Raw genomic sequence first — 18944 nt, forward strand, 5'->3', positions numbered from 1 at the left:
AAAATGGAATATAGCTTCGTTGGTTTGCGCGTTTCTCGAGCTTTTAGATTTAATTTGATACGCAGCGAATAAAAAAAAAAATTTCTCTCCAATTATAAATCGCGTCCGATTTTTCCTTATTATAAACTGATATAAAAATATTCCGATTTTTTTTCCGTCTCGCGAGTCAAAAAGTATCTTTCTTCTACTTATGAATCACGTCAATTATATTTTAAGAAGTATATCTTTCATTTTTTAACACACTGATAAATGAATATTGAATTTATATTATATTCCAATTATTTCTCTTATTCATGAGAAATACTTAATTACACCATAGAAGTTAATCTATTAATATGTATTTTTCTATTTATGCATTATGTCATTAAATTTTAAGAAATATATCTGTCCATTATTTCCAAAACACAATTATTTTTCTCATTCATGAGAAATACTTAATTACATCATAGAAGTTAATACTTATCTATTAATATGTATTTTTCTATTTATGCATTATGTCATTACATTTTAAGATATGTATATTTGTCCATTATTTCCAAAAAACACAATTATTTTTCTCATTTGTGAGAAATACTTAATTACACCATAGAAATTAATATTTATCTATTAATACGTACTTTCTATTTATGAATTATGTCATTATATTTTAAGAAATATATCTGTCCATTATTTTCAAAACACACTAATAAATGAATATTGAATTTATATATTCCAATTATTTTTCTTATTCATGAGAAATACTTAATTACACCATAGAAGTTAATCTATTAATATATATTTTTCTATTTATGCATTATGTCATTAAATTTTAGGAAATATATCTGTCCATTATTTCCAAAACACAATTATTTTTCTCATTCATGAGAAATACTTAATTACACCACAGAAGTTAATACTCATCTATTAATACGTACTTTTCTATTTATGTATTATGTCATTATATTTTAAGAAATATATCTGTCCATTATTTTCAAAACACAATTATTTTTCTCATTCATGAGAAATACTTAATTACACCACAGAAGTTAGTACTCATTTATTAATACGTACTTTTCTATTTATGTATTATGTCATTATATTTTAAGAAATATATCTGTCCATTATTTTCAAAACATACTAATAAATGAATATTGAATTTATATATTCCAATTATTTTTCTTATTCATGAGAAATACTTAATTACACCATAGAAGGTAATACTTATCTATTAATATGTATTTTTCTATTTATGAACTATGTCACTATGTTTTTAAGAAGTATATCTTCATTATTTCCAAAACACACTAAATAAATATTGAATTTATATATTCTAATTATTTTTCTTATTCATGAGAAATACTTAATTACACCATAGAAGTTAATACTCATCTATTAATATGTATTTTTCTATTTATGAATTATTTATGTCATCATATTTTAAGAAATATATCTGTCCATTATTTCCAAAACACAATTATTTTTCTCATTCGTGAGAAATACTTAATTACACCATAGAAGTTAATACTCATCTATTAATATGTATTTTTCTATTTACGAGTTATGTCATTTCTAAGAAGTATATCTCTTATTTTTAAACACACTAATAAATGAATATTGAATTTATACACTCCATTTACTTTTCTTAATCGTATCAGAAAAATACAATTTACGAGTCTACTAGACACGATTAAAATTTCACAGATTTAGAAAAATACTTAATTGCACCATAGAAGTGTAGTAGAACACTAGTATCTTTCCACTTATGAATCACATCGTTATATTTTATTTCCAAACACGCTGATAAATGAGTATTGAATTTATACATTCCATTTATTTTTCTTACTCGACTCCATTATATACAATTAAAAGAAAATACAAGAAAAATATTTAATTACAATAAATCATAGAATCTTTCCATTTATAAATCAGAATTCTATCTCTCGTTTCAACTAATAAATGAATATCGATACTCACATGTTTAACACGAAATTTGTATACTCCATTTATACTTTTCTTATTCAGAGGAAGTGTGTTTAATCTACGAGTACAACTATACACGTTATTAAAACTTCACAGACTTGGAGAAAACATTATAAATTAAAATACTTAATTTCTTCGTATCTCCAATATATCACCAAGAGGAATCGAAAGTTTCATTCGAGAATGCGATATTTCATACCCGTCAACCATTTCCATTTCCAAAACGGAATATCCATTTCCATTAATGATCTCTTCCCGATCCATAAAGGGAACGATTCGCGTGAAGAAAAAAAAAAAAAAAGTTATCACGCGAACAGATTTGAATGGTGTGCTAAGCCCTGTCACCATCGACGCTCTGGAAATTGCATTGTAGTAATCGGAAATAATCTCGTTTGCCCGTAACGGATATCCATAGCTGAGCCCTAATCCATCGCATCAGAGTTTCTGCCGGCGATTAAACGAAAGCGATAAACACGAGATCGAAAGAATCGAGGACGAGGAAAGGATGATGGCGAGCTTGGAGTAAACGAACGTGTGTGAACGAGGAGTGATGAGATTTTGGAAAGGTGGGGATCAATGTAACTTGAATTAACGAAGAGAGGGGATGATAAAATTTTGGAAGAGTAAGGAAGAGAGTGTGTACTTTTATGGAGAAGATGCGATTGTAAAATAATTTTGTGCAACAATGGATGCAATAATTATATGAAGTGGGGTACAAGTATTTTGGAGAACGTGGAAAAGTTGGGAGGAGAATGTGATGAAATTTTGCAAAATAATTGTACAAAGTGTATAATCTAATCTATCCTTGATGGAAAAAGTGTGAGAAGATTGTAAAATTTTGGAAAGCAATAAAGAAGATGGAGAAATTGAGAATAATTGTGTTAAATAGAGTATTATAACTTAAACTAACCTTAATAAGGATATTGTAAAATTTTGGAAAAATAAAGAAGATGGAAAAATTGGAAGAAGAATGTAATAAAATTTTACAAAAATGGAGAATAATTGTAGAAAGTAGAGGATAACTTGATCTAACCTAATCTTAATAGAAAGAGTAAATAAAAAGATTATAAAATGTTGAAAAAGTTGTAGGAAGAATGTAATAAAATTTTACAAAAATGGAGAATAGAACATAACCTAACTTAACCTAACCTTAATCTAGAAAATAATTGCGTTGAAAAAAATACTTCATTTCAAGTGAAGATGATATAAGAAGATTGTAAAAAATTGTGAAAAAGTGAAGAATAATCATATGAAAGAATGTATACCTTAATGAAAAGATTAAATATGTACTGCAACATGTTGGCTATTGTCCAATCGTGTCATTGTGCTTTTCTGACTAACAATACTTAAAAGACGAATGCTTGGATAAAATCGTCTTGATTTATGACTCTATCTATGTTGTCGAACACAGATGACATTAAATTCTTTTTTTCTTTACATTAAAAAAATAACTTTCTTCAACTCGAAACAATAACTGAATTATTCTCAATCCTTTCTACACGATATTTGTATCTATTACACTGTCATGTATCAATCAAACTGAATAATAATGGTAAAGCCTAACCTTGTCAAAATGAACTTTCCAAATGTATATTCGAGCAAATACGTGGGAAACTTCGATTGCTAATTACGCGAATAATTTACGGAATAATTCAGGATTGCTCGATAAATGTTTTTGATCGTGAAAAGATGGATCCAATTAATTCGAACGATAATTATCCTGAAGAATCATTTCGTTCAAGCATTTTTATTCGTCCAAATAATCTTTCGATAAGTTTCTATGAAAGCTATTCGAAGATAAGAGAGACACTACATCCGATACGAAAATACCGAAAGAGTTTATGCACAATTAAAATTGATTTTCCAAGTCGAAATCGTCGCAATTAATTCGAACGATAATTGTCATTTCGTTGAAGCATTTTTATTCATCCAAATGATCTTTCGATAAATTTCTATAAAAACTATTCGAAGATAAGAGAGACGCAATATACGAGAATATCGGAAGAGTTTATGTAGAATTAAAATTGATTTTCCAAGTGGAAATCGCTTCGTGTTCGATTTCGAGACACGCAGCTAATGAATATTACCATCATCCCTCTAATTCAACGCAGTGTCGCATTGAACTGGATACACGGCTTCCGATTACTCGTCATTTTCGCCTTGGAGTGCATAAAATGGGAAACGCGGCCTTGGTCGAATTCACCGATCGGCGGGCTAATTCCGCGTGTTCTCGAGTTTCTCGACGTTTCCCAGAACTGCGAAAACCATGGACAAACGGGAATCAGACACGCGATTCTACACAATCGCTCTCGGAGTGGCCATACACTTTGGAAATCCGGAGGTCGTCGTAGCACCGTCGTGGCGTCCTTTCGTGATCGTTTCGTAAAAATATTCGTTGGAAATCACGATCGATGACTTTTACGAACGACATCGTGAAGATTACGATCGATGACTTTTACGAACGACATCGTGAAAATTACGATCGATGACTTTTACGAACGACATCGTGAAAATTACGATCGATAATTTTTATGAACGACATCGTGAAAATTACGATCGATGATTTTTATGAACAACATCGTGAAGATTCACGATCGATATCGTGAAAATTACGATCGATGATTTTTACGATCGATATCATGAAAATTACGATCGATGACTTTTACGAACGACATCGTGAAGATCACGATCGATATCGTGAAAATTACAATCGATGATTTTTATGAACGACATCGTGAAGATTACGATCGATGACTTTTACGAACGACATCGTGAAAATTACGATCGATAATTTTTACGAACAACATCGTGAAAATCACGATCGATATCGTGAAAATTACGATCGATGACTTTTACGAACGACATCGTGAAAATTACGATCGATAATTTTTATGAACGACATCGTGAAGATTACGATCGATGACTTTTACGAACGATATCGTGAAAATTACGATCGATGATTTTTACAATCGATATCGTGAAAATTACGATCGATGATTTTTATCAATCATATCATGAAGATTACGATCGATATCGTGAAAATTACGATCGATGATTTTTACGAACGACATCGTGAAGATCACGATCGATATCGTGAAAATTACGATCGATGACTTTTACGAACGACATCGTGAAGATTACGATCGATGACTTTTACGATCGATATCGTGAAAATTACGATCGATGATTTTTATAAATGATATTGTGAAAATTACAATCGATGATTTTTACCAATCATATCATTAAGATTACGATTGATATCGTGAAAATTACGATCGATGATTTTTACGAACGATATCGTGAAGATTATGATCGATAATTTTTACGAAATATTGAAAAATATAGGGGAAGAAATTATTACGAGAAGGAGAAACGCGATATTGTTAATATCTAAACTTGAGGGACGCAGAAATATGTGTAATTACTAGGAATTTTTTTTTTGTGCATAAAATAAAGATCCTTGAAACAATCCCGTCTCTTCGTATATTTTCGAAATGAAATTACTGATTTTATTTTCTGGGAGCGTGGGAAATAACGATAGAATGGATTTCTTCGTTTAAAACGAAGAAATTCTTTTGGTTTGCTCGGTATATTCCTCGAAGTTGATTCGTTTGAGATAGAAAAAAAAAAGAAGAAGAAGAAGAAGAAGAAGAAGAAGAAATACAAAGTCTCGTCGAAACATCTCATTGGCAATTTGTGTGAATGAAATTTCCGTGTCCTCTTTATTTGTCGACTAAAAAGATACTAAATTGAATTTTATCCTCATGATTTAAGATTCCATATTCCTCCCTCCCCCCCCCCTCCCCTCTTCCCTATGTAATTTAAGAAATATTTCCCTCCATTTTAGAAATACTCGAATGAAGAAAGTGGTTTCGTTAAAGAAGAAGAAAAATTGCATTCAATGTCGTCGAATGAAAGAACCGATGCGTTAAATAGGGTGTGTTAAATTTAAATAAACGGGATTTCTTCGAATTCTTTGGTATCACGGGGGAGTTGAAGAAGTTTTTGCGCCATTTTTGACGAAAATTATTAAAAGCTATTCATACTCCGTCCGTATTCACGAAATTCCAATTTCTGATTTCGTTCAGCATCTGCGAGTAACATTGGATGAATTATGCTCGTGCAAACGGAAAGAAAAAAAAAAAAAAAGGAAAAAAAAAAAATTCAACTTTTCCATGTATGATGTTTACCACGTACGTATTCCTCTATGAATTTCCTTTTTAATTATTTTTGACAAGAACGCGGATGCTCGTACAACAAGATACATTTCATCGTGGAATATTCATGTTTACACCTAATCCAACGCACTGGAACGAACGAACGAGTAATAATTTATCGTAAACGCAATAGAAGCGTTAAAATGTCCACTACATGGGATGGGAATTTTAGTTATGATAGGTTCACACGTATGATTGACACGTCGTGGCTGTTCGATTCGATAGAATCAATTAATCGAGGATCAAGATCGATGGGGAATCAATGAAGAATCGATGGAATACGAAGAAACTGTTACGATCGAAAAAAATGAAAAAGATGAATCGATTTCGACGTCGTGATATCAAAATGATGATGAAAGAAGAAAAGGAATGATCATTTATTGGATATTGTTGTGCAAAAAAAAAAGATTAATGTAATTTTGAAGGCTAAAACAAAAATCTTTGACCAACGTTTTAGAATCTAAAAGAAAATTTTGGAAAAAAAGATTTTTGCTTTGACATTTTGAAGTTTGAAACAAAATTTAAAAATCCTTGGTCAACATTTTGAAATCTAAAGTTAAATTTTCAGAGAAAATCTTTTTCTCCAGCATTTCGAAAACTAATTTAGAATTTAAGAAAATTTGAGAAAAAGATTTTTGGTTTTAATTTTAAAATCCTTGGTCGACATTTCGAAATCTTTGACCAACAATTTTAGAACTTAATTCAGAATCTAACAAAATTTCAAGAAAAGAATTTTTGATCGACGCTTCGAACAAAATTTCAAAAGAAAATGGCCAATATTTTGAAATCTAAAATCAAATTTCAGGGGAAAAATCTTTGACCAACAATTTTAGAACCTAATTCAAAACCTAACAAAATTTCAAGAAAAAAATTTTTGATCGACATTTAGAACAAAATTTAAAAAAAAAAATCCTTGATCAATATTTCGAAATCTAAAATCAAATTTCAGGAAAAAATCTTTAGCCAACAATTTTAAAATCTAATTCAGAACCTCGCGAAATTTCAAGAAAAAAATTTTTGATCGACGCTTGGAACAAAATTTCAAAAGAAAATAGCCAATATTTTGAAATCTAAAATCAAATTTCAGGGGAAAAATCTTTGACCAACAATTTTAGAACCTAATTCAAAACCTAACAAAATTTCAAGAAAAAAATTTTTGATCGACATTTAGAACAAAATTTAAAAAAAAAAATCCTTATTTCGATCAATATTTCGAAATCTAAAATCAAATTTCGGAAAAAAATCTTTAGCCAACAATTTTAAAATCTAATTCAGAACCTCGCGAAATTTCAAGAAAAAAATTTTTGATCGACGCTTGGAACAAAATTTCAAAAGAAAATGGCCAATATTTTGAAATCTAAAATCAAATTTCAGGGGGAAAAAAATTCTGGCCAATATTTTGAAACCTAATAACCAAATTTCAAAAAAAAATCTTCGACCAACGTTTCGAGGCTTTTTTCAAACAAAATTTGAAAAAAAAAAAATATCTACGATTGAATTATTTCGATACAAATATTTTCGAGTCAGTTTTCATTGCGATTCGACGATGAACACCGACCTGTATGTTAAAAGGCCGACACGTGACACACAAGGGAACGATAAGACGTAACATAACGTGAATATTTTTAGAACAAAACTAGTAACCATCGCGTGAACAAGGATCTACCGAAGCTATCTTTAGGTCTGATTTACACTGACGATTCGGTTCAGATGCAATGGTTTAAATGCCATTTCATCCGGCATAATCTGTCAGTCTTTTATTACCCAACTTTGTTCCCTCGACACGAAGGTAACGAAAAATCTTGGAAAGATCTAGGAATAAATCCGGGACGTAATTAGATTTGGATAGTGATCTCGACGGGGAAGGTTCTCGAAATAAAAGCAAATGTGAGCTCGTTTTATCGCAGGGCTGGCTTTCAACTCGAAAAACTCGTTGCCTCGTTCATGTTCGATCCTCCTCCTCAAGAAATTAAAAATTCTCTTCTAATTGGATGATTTTTAATTTGCTCGTTCGTCCTAGATAGATCATCGATATTAATTGGAGATTAATCTGGAAAGGAACGAAAATTCTGAAGTAAGTTTGAAAGTTTTAAAGGTTGATTCCATTGATTCCATTATACGAATAACGATTACACTTGTTAATAACTTTTTAAATCAATTTCTCGTTCTTTCACACGATGCAATGTAAAATTTAATTGTAATTTCAAATCCCTTTCACCTTGGACCTTCTCTTCGAATCAGTGAGTTTAATTCCTCCGAATTTTCATTTCAAGAATGCTTACAACGAGAACAGTAAGTTTCCAGCTCCTGTCTACCGAACTTAACTCGAAGATAAAGGGGCTGTGTGTTTCGGTCTTATGATCTTTACTCATTCTTTTTATCCAACAAAGAAGACGTTCTCTTACCTTTGTGCCTACAATACGGGTCACGAGTGGACTCCATCAAACAAGACAACAACTTCCCTCCCTCCGCTATATAAAACTAGATCCACATCCACAGCTAGCTCCTCCATTTTGTAAGCAATAATAACTTAGCGCACTTGGACGAGTGCAAACACTTGATTAATCTTTTCTAATCGATGTTATTCGTTCTCTGAATTAATGAACGATGTTTAACGAATATCGCTGGATGATTGTCTGGTAACATTCTTGCGATACAATCGTACGAGACAGATCTTTGAAAGATCGATTCCAAAGCAAAAATATTGGACGAAAGTGAGGGCAAGACTTCGTTACATCATTTACTTTTATTATAATTATTAATTAATTAAATTAATTATTATCGTTAATGAAAACGAGAATGCAATACACGCGCAATCGTAGATCTTTGAAAAATGGTCTACGTTGGATGAAAATGAGAGTAAGATGCCTTTCTTACATAACTGTGGACATTTTATTCTTTTTATAATTGTAATTACTATCACTAATAGAAAGAAGAAAAATTTTATAATAAATTATTCACTACAGAATAACTTTCTCAACAAGAAAAATAAAAATCTTATGGTCTGGCTGCGTTTGATAATGTTGTTTCACTGATGAATGTTAGGGAGATACAGTAAAGCAGTTTTTCGATTGTCAGTGTTGTTCTTGTTATTTGAACAAATCGTTAATATTTGGCATATTAAGTTTTAATAATTTGAAAGAAATTATTAAAAAAGAAGTTTGCAGTTAGTTTTTTATTTTATAAAAAATTAACAAATAATTTGACATTTCGTGTAATGAAATGTATAAATTTGCTGTAAAACAGTACAATAAATTCATGAGAGGGGAGTACATATCATCACACTATCCTCATTCTATAAAAAAATCGAAAATTTTACCACAGAACTGCTTTTCACTTTTTAAATGAAAACCTATCCATAGTTGATTCGTTCTTTTCAATCGACAAAACATAAAAAACGTCTCTTCTAGAGTTTGAAGCATCGATAGCCATCACAATGACAAAAATAGGCGAGCAAGCCAAAAAACGAGATAAATCTATTTCAAGTTTATTCCATTATGTGAACAATCAGCTGAAAAATTCAAAACTAAGTTGGACTAAAGTTAATCTCGAGGAAAAATCCTCCACGAGAAAAATTGTGTAAGACGAACTGGTCACATTTGTGAGAAATGCGAATGAAATCATGAAATCATTTCACTTATAAATTGCTTTCTGAATTTCTATCAATATAAAACGAATAAATCGTAATAAAAGATTAAGTCATTTCTTTCTCAAAAATCGTCCCTGAAGAGGTTAATATCTACCTGATCGTTTGTTTCGAGCAACTACGAATATATTAACGCGACTCAATTATCGAACGTGGAATAGTTTCTTAAATTTTTCCACTCAACCGCTCTCGTCGCAATGAATTCGATTCGTTTTCCAAGTTGAGAAAGATCGAAATACCGCGAGAAAAGGCAAGGATAAGGCGTGAATATTACAGTTTTATCACTCTTCATTCGGTCTCGCCACAATGGATAAACCAATCGAACCCCCGAAAAGCAATCACCTTTCGCAACGTAATAAAGTTTCGAATCCTACTTGCCCATTGAAACCGCTATGAAAAAACGAGGGAAAGAAAAAGAAAGGAAAATTTTATGGGATTCTGAAATCGATCTTCCCTTCGCACGGTTCCACTATATAAGAAACTTCGATAAACTGTCAATGCGAAACGTTCACTTGGGTCCAGTGTGAAGAGGAATCGATAAAACGATTGGCTCGAAGCTCTTTGGGAATTCCATCTTTCTCGTGGAGGCGAAGGCTGGTCGAAAATTGGTGGAAAACGTGGGCTTTGTATATATTGGATGGCAGGCTGGTGTCATAAATTTAAAACGGTGGTTGATCTAACCGCGCCTAACATCGTTACGAGCCAATCATCGTGATGCACGTTGTGAAACCGTCACCAATCGTTTCAAATTATAATGACAAAATTTCTCAACACGATCTCTGTTCAATGATCTTTTCTGTCCAAGTCTGAAAGTCGATTGGTCTTAAAGATACCCTGGAAAAGGCTCTAAAGGTGTAATCTTTTGATTCTCACACTTTCACTCGAGCAAATTGAAACTTCTCAGATTGAAAACTTTGTGTTTGCTGCAAAACACGAAGTTAACCTAGCCAACTTTCTTGTTGAAAAAGATTTCCAAACTTAACTAACAGATCGGTACAATTTAATGCTCCCGTTTCAAAACATTTTCAAATTTCTCGAAACACGGGACAAAGAAAATTAGGCCTCAGGATCCACAAACTGGGCCCAGACCTGGCCCACTGATTCGACACTCTCACCAGCGAAACGAGCAAAACTTATTGGTTACCAGATGAGAAAAAAGTTTCTAGCCAAAAGCTCCCTCAAGAGATCCTTTCGTGGCGTTCACGAAAATCAGTTTCCCTCGACATTCCTCCTACGTTCTCCTCTCACCACTAGGCGGCCAAAAACATTGACAGTTAAATTCGACGAAAGAAAGTCCCAACGGAACGTTCTCACTGGCCCAAAACACTCTGGAAAGCAAACAGACATCATTCACGATCGTAACAACTTCGAAGGCTACTCGCAAGATTGTTTCCAAAAGACAAAGCGGTTGCATTAGTGACTTTCCAAAGATTCGTAGCTGTTGTTGAAACATCGACACGGAAGGACACAGATGATTTCGCCGCGAGTTCGCGAACTTTATTGTCAGCCCTCGTATATCTCGTGTCCGTGTTCCATTAACTTGTTCTACCCGTAGAAACAGGTACAGATAGGCAACGATTTATCGCAAAGCAGCTGTCCTGATGACTTACAAGCAGCCCCGTCCACCTGGCCAGCTTGGATAAATTCAAAGAGCAGTGGTTGATTGGACGATCCAGTTTTTCGATCGAATGTTCCCGTCAGAAACGTGGAGGAGGAATTTCGATGTCGACCGGCCAATCGCAATCCCGATTCATTTGATCGAAGGGAGAGCTGATTCAGGTTGATTCGACGTTTCGTTGGATGTGGTATTCTTAGAGCACGTATATGCACAGCTATCGAAAGCTAACTTGTTTTCGAAATGTGGATACAGAGTGACTTTGTTTATTATTAATCAGCTTAGCGATGTGAAAGATTGTGTGTGCACAAGGATAAATGGTTCTGGAAAGCGAGATGAAAGATATTTCTTCGTTCAATTGCTCGAATATTAATTCACATGAATCATCATCGAGATCATCAAATAATCTTCCACGAAACAATCGGATACAAATTATAGAGGAAACAGATGTAAAAACGTTGAAAAGTAAGTTTTTTTCGAATTCGGTGAAAAATTGTTAAAAATATTTGAACTTAAATACAGTTTCGATATTAAAAGTTATATTACAATAAAGTTAATACAATAGATTTGCGCGAGATTTTGTGAATATTATGAATCTATATCTGAAGAATATGATCGAGAAGAATGGGTATCTCAAGAAGAAACAAAAACTTTGAACTTCCAAGTTCTTCTCGAGTTGATAAATTCAAACTGACTGATTCCACGAATTCAAAATCGCGAGATACTTGTCGAATTGCAACATCAAGAGTGGAAGTCAAAAGAAAACGTCGTGAATCTTCTATAGGACGTTTCATAAATAGATATCCATCTAAGAATAAAGAAAGTTACTGATACAAGTTCAGAAATTTTATATTTGTACAACTTCTTTTTCAAATATATCTCGAAATTTAGCTACTTATTTCTGAACACTAGAAAAGAACGAATAAAATTCTCTCGAATGAACCACATCCTTGGACGCCTGTTTCGAAAGTTTAAATTTTTATCGTCCTGACGCTTGAAATACTGTTAGATATTATTTAAAGAAGCATCAATAATACGAACTACCACTAATGGCTATTTAATACGGCCACTATGCAAATAGTATTCACAATATAAACATTGCAACAATGCTCGAACACCTTATCTCCCTGAAAACGTCTCAAATTATTTATTTTTGCCCTCGTACCAACTTCTCCACTTCACCATGCCTCTTCCAACTATACACCAACGTATCTACGATCAGGATGTCACCGGCTGACACTTTAATGTACGACCAGGCCATATCAGTTTCACCAAGTTCCACCTCTCCCTCTCTTCTCCACTTTTTCCCTTCCTGCTTTTGATTCACGGCCATCAAAGAAGAAGTTGCATCGCTCTAATTCCAATAGTTAACTTTATTGAGTCAACAACAAAAGAGCTGCTAAAATTTCCAATCGGCCGTCTAAGCTGAGGATAGCGTTTAAACGTGATTGGTGGGTTTTACTGTTGTGTGGCAACAACTTGGCTTGGAGAAAGCCTGACAAATGCAGATTTCATAACGTGACGTGCTTTGTGAGCTCGGCTCCTGCGTTGCAGGTCTTCGAGGCACAGAAAAATCCGTGAAACAGCGTCAAAGAGCCCGGGTCGAAAGAGCCGGGTAAACGGAAATCTCGGTGTCCTTCGTTGCAACGAGGAGAAGGTTAATCTGGACGAATCTTGGGTGTCAAGATTGGTTTTTTTTTTTTTTTACTTGGATCGAAACCTTTGGCGAAAACAGCCTCCCTCGAAATGAAAGGCACGATTGTATTTTAAAACTTGATTAAAAGTCGTCTGAAAATTATCTCGAACGGATAAACGGATTTTTTTCTATTTCTCAATTTTGTCAAATTAGTTTAAAAAAAAAAAAAGAAAAGGGAAGGTTTTAAATCGATGGTTGTTGGTCGAATCTCCGTGGCAAGTGTTTAAAGAAAGTTTCTAGACAGAAACGAATGGTTGTCTTTTGACTATCAACAGGTTGCTCGGACGAGGATTGAACTCGTTGGATTAACTATCAGGCTCAGAGGATTTTGGATTATGCAAAAGCAAGAAAGTTTTCTTTCACAAGATTGATGTTGATTTTTAGTTAGATAGAAATATTTTCACAATGTGTGAACGAAAATATACCGTTTCAAACAGGTGGAAATGAAAGGGAAACCGGTTCACTATATTTGCGTATAATTTTTTAACAAAATTCATTCGTCATAATTTTTCATTGATCATCATCACGAAAGCTTGTTTAAAAAAAAGAGAGTTTTTAACCAAAACTCTAATCTTTACGTATTCTAAAAATACTGATTTTTCGATTCGAAATGAATGCGTCAAATGATGCAAAAATTGAAGAAACGATAAAAGCGCAGTCTTTTCCGTGAAAACCTCCAAACAGACGAGAATCTTTTGTCGAGAAAAGTAGAAGAAAGGAGAAGAAAATCTATATCTGGATGTGATATCATCTATAAAAATATTCTATAGTGTGAAGTAGAATTCTTATTTAACAATTTTTAAAAATATCTTATTAAAAATATCTTTTGTGATAGAAAAAACGATTGTCAAATAACAACAATAGAATAAAAATCTACAATCTCATGAAATATTATTCTCTTTATAGTTTTGAACTGAAAATATGATTATTCTTGTTCCCTGTTCTGTTAAAAGAAGATCTATATAAAATTGCAATTCTCGTATAAGTATGTATGTACAACGGTATTGTAATTGCACATCTGTTAGAGAATAGATATTCTCGTTACTCGAATGAAGAAAAGATAATTGAAGAAGAACGATCGATCGAATTGAAAACTGTTTCGCCTCTTTAAAATTGATCCATTCTACGATTCGATCATCCAGAATCGTCCATCTACTTATCTTCAACAGGTGTTGCTTCAAAGAAAATAGACTTTTAACAGAATAAGTGAAGTGAAATTCTCGCTCGCTACTTCAAAAATTATGCAAGAAAAAGAAGAACCAATTTTTAAACACCTTATTGCAATTAGGACACCGAAATGTTCTCGTAAAAAAAAAAAAAAAAAATACTTTACCTATATCCCCTTTCCTGCTTCTTAACAGAGCGATTGATTTATTTGATCGACAGGATTCTGCTTCCCTGATCCTTTATCCGACACAGTTCCTCTCCCTCATCCTCTATTCAGATTGTAGGACCAATAATCTATGATCCTCAGTTATCCAATTAAAAAAATAAACCTTTCTTTTCCCAGGCTGAGGAATAAGTTGAACCTTATCTTATCTAGAGCTCCGAGTCTATATCCGACGTTCATTGTTCGAGAAAGTGTCTATCGCCTTAAAGGATAGACCCAGGACTCTCTGTCAGCCTCGTCTAAGACTCTCTGTTCGTGATGAATCCGTGAAAGAATATATTCGAATCGCACATCACATTGAAGCAAAGCTGTGGCCACGTGAAAGCCCGGCATTAAAAGTCTTCATCAAGTTCCCTCGCGCTTGAAAGCCTCATAGCATCAGCACTGACTCATCGCAACCACTGTCCAGGTCTCAACACCACTAAATCCTTCGGTTTAGATCTTAACACTGCTCTACCGTCTGATGCCACTTTAGTAGACAAAAGTGTTGTCATCGTGAACTGGTGAGTGCGGATCTCGTTATCCCTTTGGACACGTGTCCTCTGCCTGAGCGGAGGACGAATTTTCGATCGCGATTAAAAAAGGGACGTTTCTTTTTTGCTCATAAAGCAGCGAAAAATTATATTTAACGTGGTCGAAGTGAATCGAAATGAATCGGTGGAAAAAGGAGTGGAAATAACGCTAGCTGAGCCGGCTTGGATCGTTGAAGGGTTCTCAGAGACGACCGGTTTGCGAGAAAGTGTGAATCAGCGATCGAAGTTGCGGCACACGCGACTGTTTGAAACGGGAGCGATTGTAAGTCCGCACTGCTCGGCCGCAATCACGCGCGACTGTCGACAAAGCTGTCGCGGTCACAACAAAACCTACGGAATAGGGGAGCCACGAGGGGTGGCGGCGTCGCGGCGCGATGCGTCGAGACGACCTCGTGCAGCCGAACGAAGAAACTTGTCGACGGGGGTGGAGAAGAAATTCGTGATGAGAGAGTTAAAAGAATGGTGAAATTGGAGAGAAGGGAATCGAACTGTTTTTTCTAAAATGAAAGATGAAATGGAAAGTATTATGGAAGAACAGAAATTATTGTTTAATTGTTTTTTTCTTGTTTCTTATCGGCATTTATTTTTTTCGTGGGAAAGAATATGTGTTTCTTTTCGATTTTGAATATTATTTGTGAATTACATGGGACAACGTGATACTTTTCATTGAAATAATACATACAGCGTTAGTGTTCTTTATTACCGATAGCAGAAAGTTCAGCTTTTCTTTATCGCAATTGACGATAAAGTTGGTATTTCAGAATTCTTGTAACTCGTCGTCGGTAAGTAAGTTTCCTTCTTTTGAAATTACTGATAGAAGATATCGATAATACAAACACTTTGTGATACTGTTTTATTTTTGATTAAAAAAAAAAAAATCTTATATCTTCATTTAATACGTTTACAAGTTCTACTTCTAGTCCTTCTTTTGCTACGCACAACGATAGACCACATAATTCTCGACTCTCGCAATTGCACTCGTAGTGATCGAACATAATCCATCAAACGTGTTTGAAAGGAAATACTTTCTCATAAATGTACTTTCATAGAAAAGACCGTAATGCTTCTTTTTCATATATATTGGTCTTTGACTATTGATTCCATACGAAGATAAAAGTGACAAGAAATATCACTTACCCTAATGCTGGCCAATCCCCATCTGTCGTAGTTGTTGGAGCCGATGTGCTCTTGTTTGGAAGGCTCAAACGTGGACCAATTCGAAGTGTCATGGGACGTCTTCTACGCAATGTGTAATCTGTAACAAAAGTATCAATTTTATATTTATTTAAAAAATAAATTCTGATTTCATAATATACGTAATCAGTAAATTAATCATCAATTTGTTGATCGACTGTTTCTCTTTTCCTCGTTCATCGTGCCCATTTGTTCGCCAGCTTGATCGATGCTTCTCAATCAGGATAATTGGATAAACGGATTTCGTATTAAGAGAAAGTCGAAAGATAATTCGAACTAATTGTTCCAACACGCAAAATGTCAATCGAAACAATTGCATCCCCTTCGATCAGAATTAATCGAATTAAAATAAAAGGCAGAACCGGTATAAATTCGAAATATATATTTCGAAAGACAAACAACACGATATTTTCCACGTTTAATATAAAAATGTTTCAATATTTACGATTGTATTCAAACGTTTGAAAAAATCTTTTTTTTTTTTTTTACAGAACATTGAATTTAATCACATTGCGTTACACCGCGTTATATACACTATAAAAAAAAAGAAAAAATTACATTATGCAAAGTATGTTTATGCAGAAGGAGAAAACTTTACCATTGGTGCAGCCAAGAGAATTGCGGCCTTGAAACACGTGCGGAGATAAATACTGGGGGTAGTGGTTCGTGGGGGTTGTTGGTGTTGTTCGACTGTTGAGGACGGACATAGTTGTCCAAGGAGGTGCCGCATCTTTTATCACAGTTTCCTCTGCGGCGCTGGGCAGAACCTCGTTGGTCACCCGCACCTCTATCCCCACAGTCTGTAAAAATAGAAAGATGTTATTCGTTAATTCTCTCGTGAACTCGAGTAAATAAATAAAAAATAAATGTATACAAGAAATTATATGTCTTATTACAGATATAATAAGATGAGAAAAAAAATTAATACATTTCGAATCGCGTATGATAATTCGATTTGGAAAATTTATTACTATTAAATTTCAAAATTGGCAAATTGACCGATATAATTACGGGCAAATCAACGATTAATTGATTCCTCGTGTTTATCACCGGATTATTTGGCTTGCTCGCACGAATTGCTAAAATTTAACCGATTTAATTATATCCCCCACAGGGATAGAGCCAGTATATCGAGCAAATTTAAAATGCGTTCAATCAAAGAACTTCTGATTACGTTAATACCTTGCGCCTGGTATTAATTCAAGCACACGTGAAATTTAATGCCAAAACCCGTTAATGATGAAAGATACATCGTCGAAACATCTTTATTGTTCCAATGAAAACTCGTATCGAAGAAGGGGAAGCAAAATTTTCTATTCTCCTTCGAGATGAAAATCTCGATTCCCCTTGGAAGAAATTTTAAAATTTTTGAAAGAAAAAAAAACAAAAGAAATCTCTCGTAAACATACATCAGAATCTCCAATTTCCTAGGAGGAAATAAGGGAGGGAGGATCGCCACGTCGACTTCCGTGAAAGAGAGAGAGAGGAGATAGGAGATCCAAGGGAGAGGAAGAGTGAAAGGTGATCAAGCAGATATCGAGAGATCGTTTCGTTGAATCCCTTGGGACCTTTCGTCGTTTTTCTTCTTTCGTGGAGAAGAGGGCGGCCATTTTCTGCGAGGAAATGGTTCGAGTAAAAAAAAAAAAAAAAAAGGGTGTCTGGCGGTGCGTCTCTCGAAGAAGAGGAAGAAAATGCGGAGAGACTCCTCGGCCAATTTTCCTCGAGGCACCGCGCCTCGATAACTGCATTCCCTTCTCTCGACATTAATAACCTCAGTTTGCGGTCGTATTCGCAAATAATTAAACGATACGATCCCACAGTGGACTTTTAACGTTTACAACGAATCACGGCTTATCGTAAAGCCAGGTGTATATTTTTTATTATTATTATTATTGGAAACAGTTGAAATTGAATTTTAATGAATGTGAAATTCGAAGCGACGATATTTCGTTCTACGACTATCAGAGATGTAATTTTTAAGATCGAGAAACTCGAGTGTTCCTTTCTTGTGCCGTCAAAAATTTCCACGTTAAATATTCGCAAACAACTTCCTCGAGCGAATGAAACCTCTTTTTCTCGAGTTTTGTGACCTTTTGTGACCTTCGAATGACTTTGAAAGGACGGTCAACGACCTTGGAACGATCTTTATGCTTATATCATACATGAAAGCCTCGACTTCTTCGCATTTCTTCGTGTTGACGATATTACAATTTTCTAGAAGAAGAAAAATTGGAGAGAATTATGTGTATTCGAATCGAGGAGAAAAAAAAGAATGAAGGGGGGGGAGGAGGAGGAAGAAAGGAAGAATGAAAGAAAGGTTTTTGGCAAAATGGAGGGACGTCGTGGCTCGCTTTGTGGAATTCAACAGGCTTCGAAGCGTGATGCTCCACGTTCCATTCCAATGTTTCCAACATTTTTCGTCCACCCACGCGGAGACGTATTGATTCGGCGAGTTCAGTCAACAGGTAGCCTGCGCTTTCACTGAACGCTGACGTTTCTACACGCACACACCTGATCCCTTCCACATTCCCTCCACCTTTCTTTCCTGCCTCGATCATTGTTCATCGCTTCATAAACGAAACGACGATCGCCTGTTTTTCGAAGAAGAAAGTTTATTCCAATCTTCTTTCCTTTCTTCTTTCCTCTCTGCGATTCCGTTTCCAGTCGAATATTTGTTATATCTTTTGGTGATTT

General features: G+C 34.2%; 1 protein-coding gene across 1 annotated transcript in view; it reads right to left on the reverse strand.

The window, feature by feature from the left end:
• The window catches only part of LOC147657947 (uncharacterized), a 43051-nt gene extending 25191 nt beyond the window's left edge, over positions 1-17860 (reverse strand). The window contains exons 1-3 of the mRNA XM_086905648.1: positions 17819-17860; positions 16849-17050; positions 16194-16311 (exon numbers count right to left, since the gene is read on the reverse strand). Of these exons, the coding sequence (XP_086761774.1) occupies positions 16194-16311; positions 16849-17050; positions 17819-17860 (362 nt within the window). The remainder of the gene's footprint in view (positions 1-16193; positions 16312-16848; positions 17051-17818) is intronic.
• Between the last annotated feature and the right edge of the window lie 1084 nt (positions 17861-18944).

This window comes from Apis florea, unplaced genomic scaffold (genome assembly GCF_048593485.1).
Source record: "Apis florea isolate Af1SG1 unplaced genomic scaffold, ASM4859348v1 contig_2492_pilon, whole genome shotgun sequence".
Classification (NCBI taxonomy): Eukaryota; Metazoa; Arthropoda; class Insecta; order Hymenoptera; family Apidae; genus Apis; species Apis florea.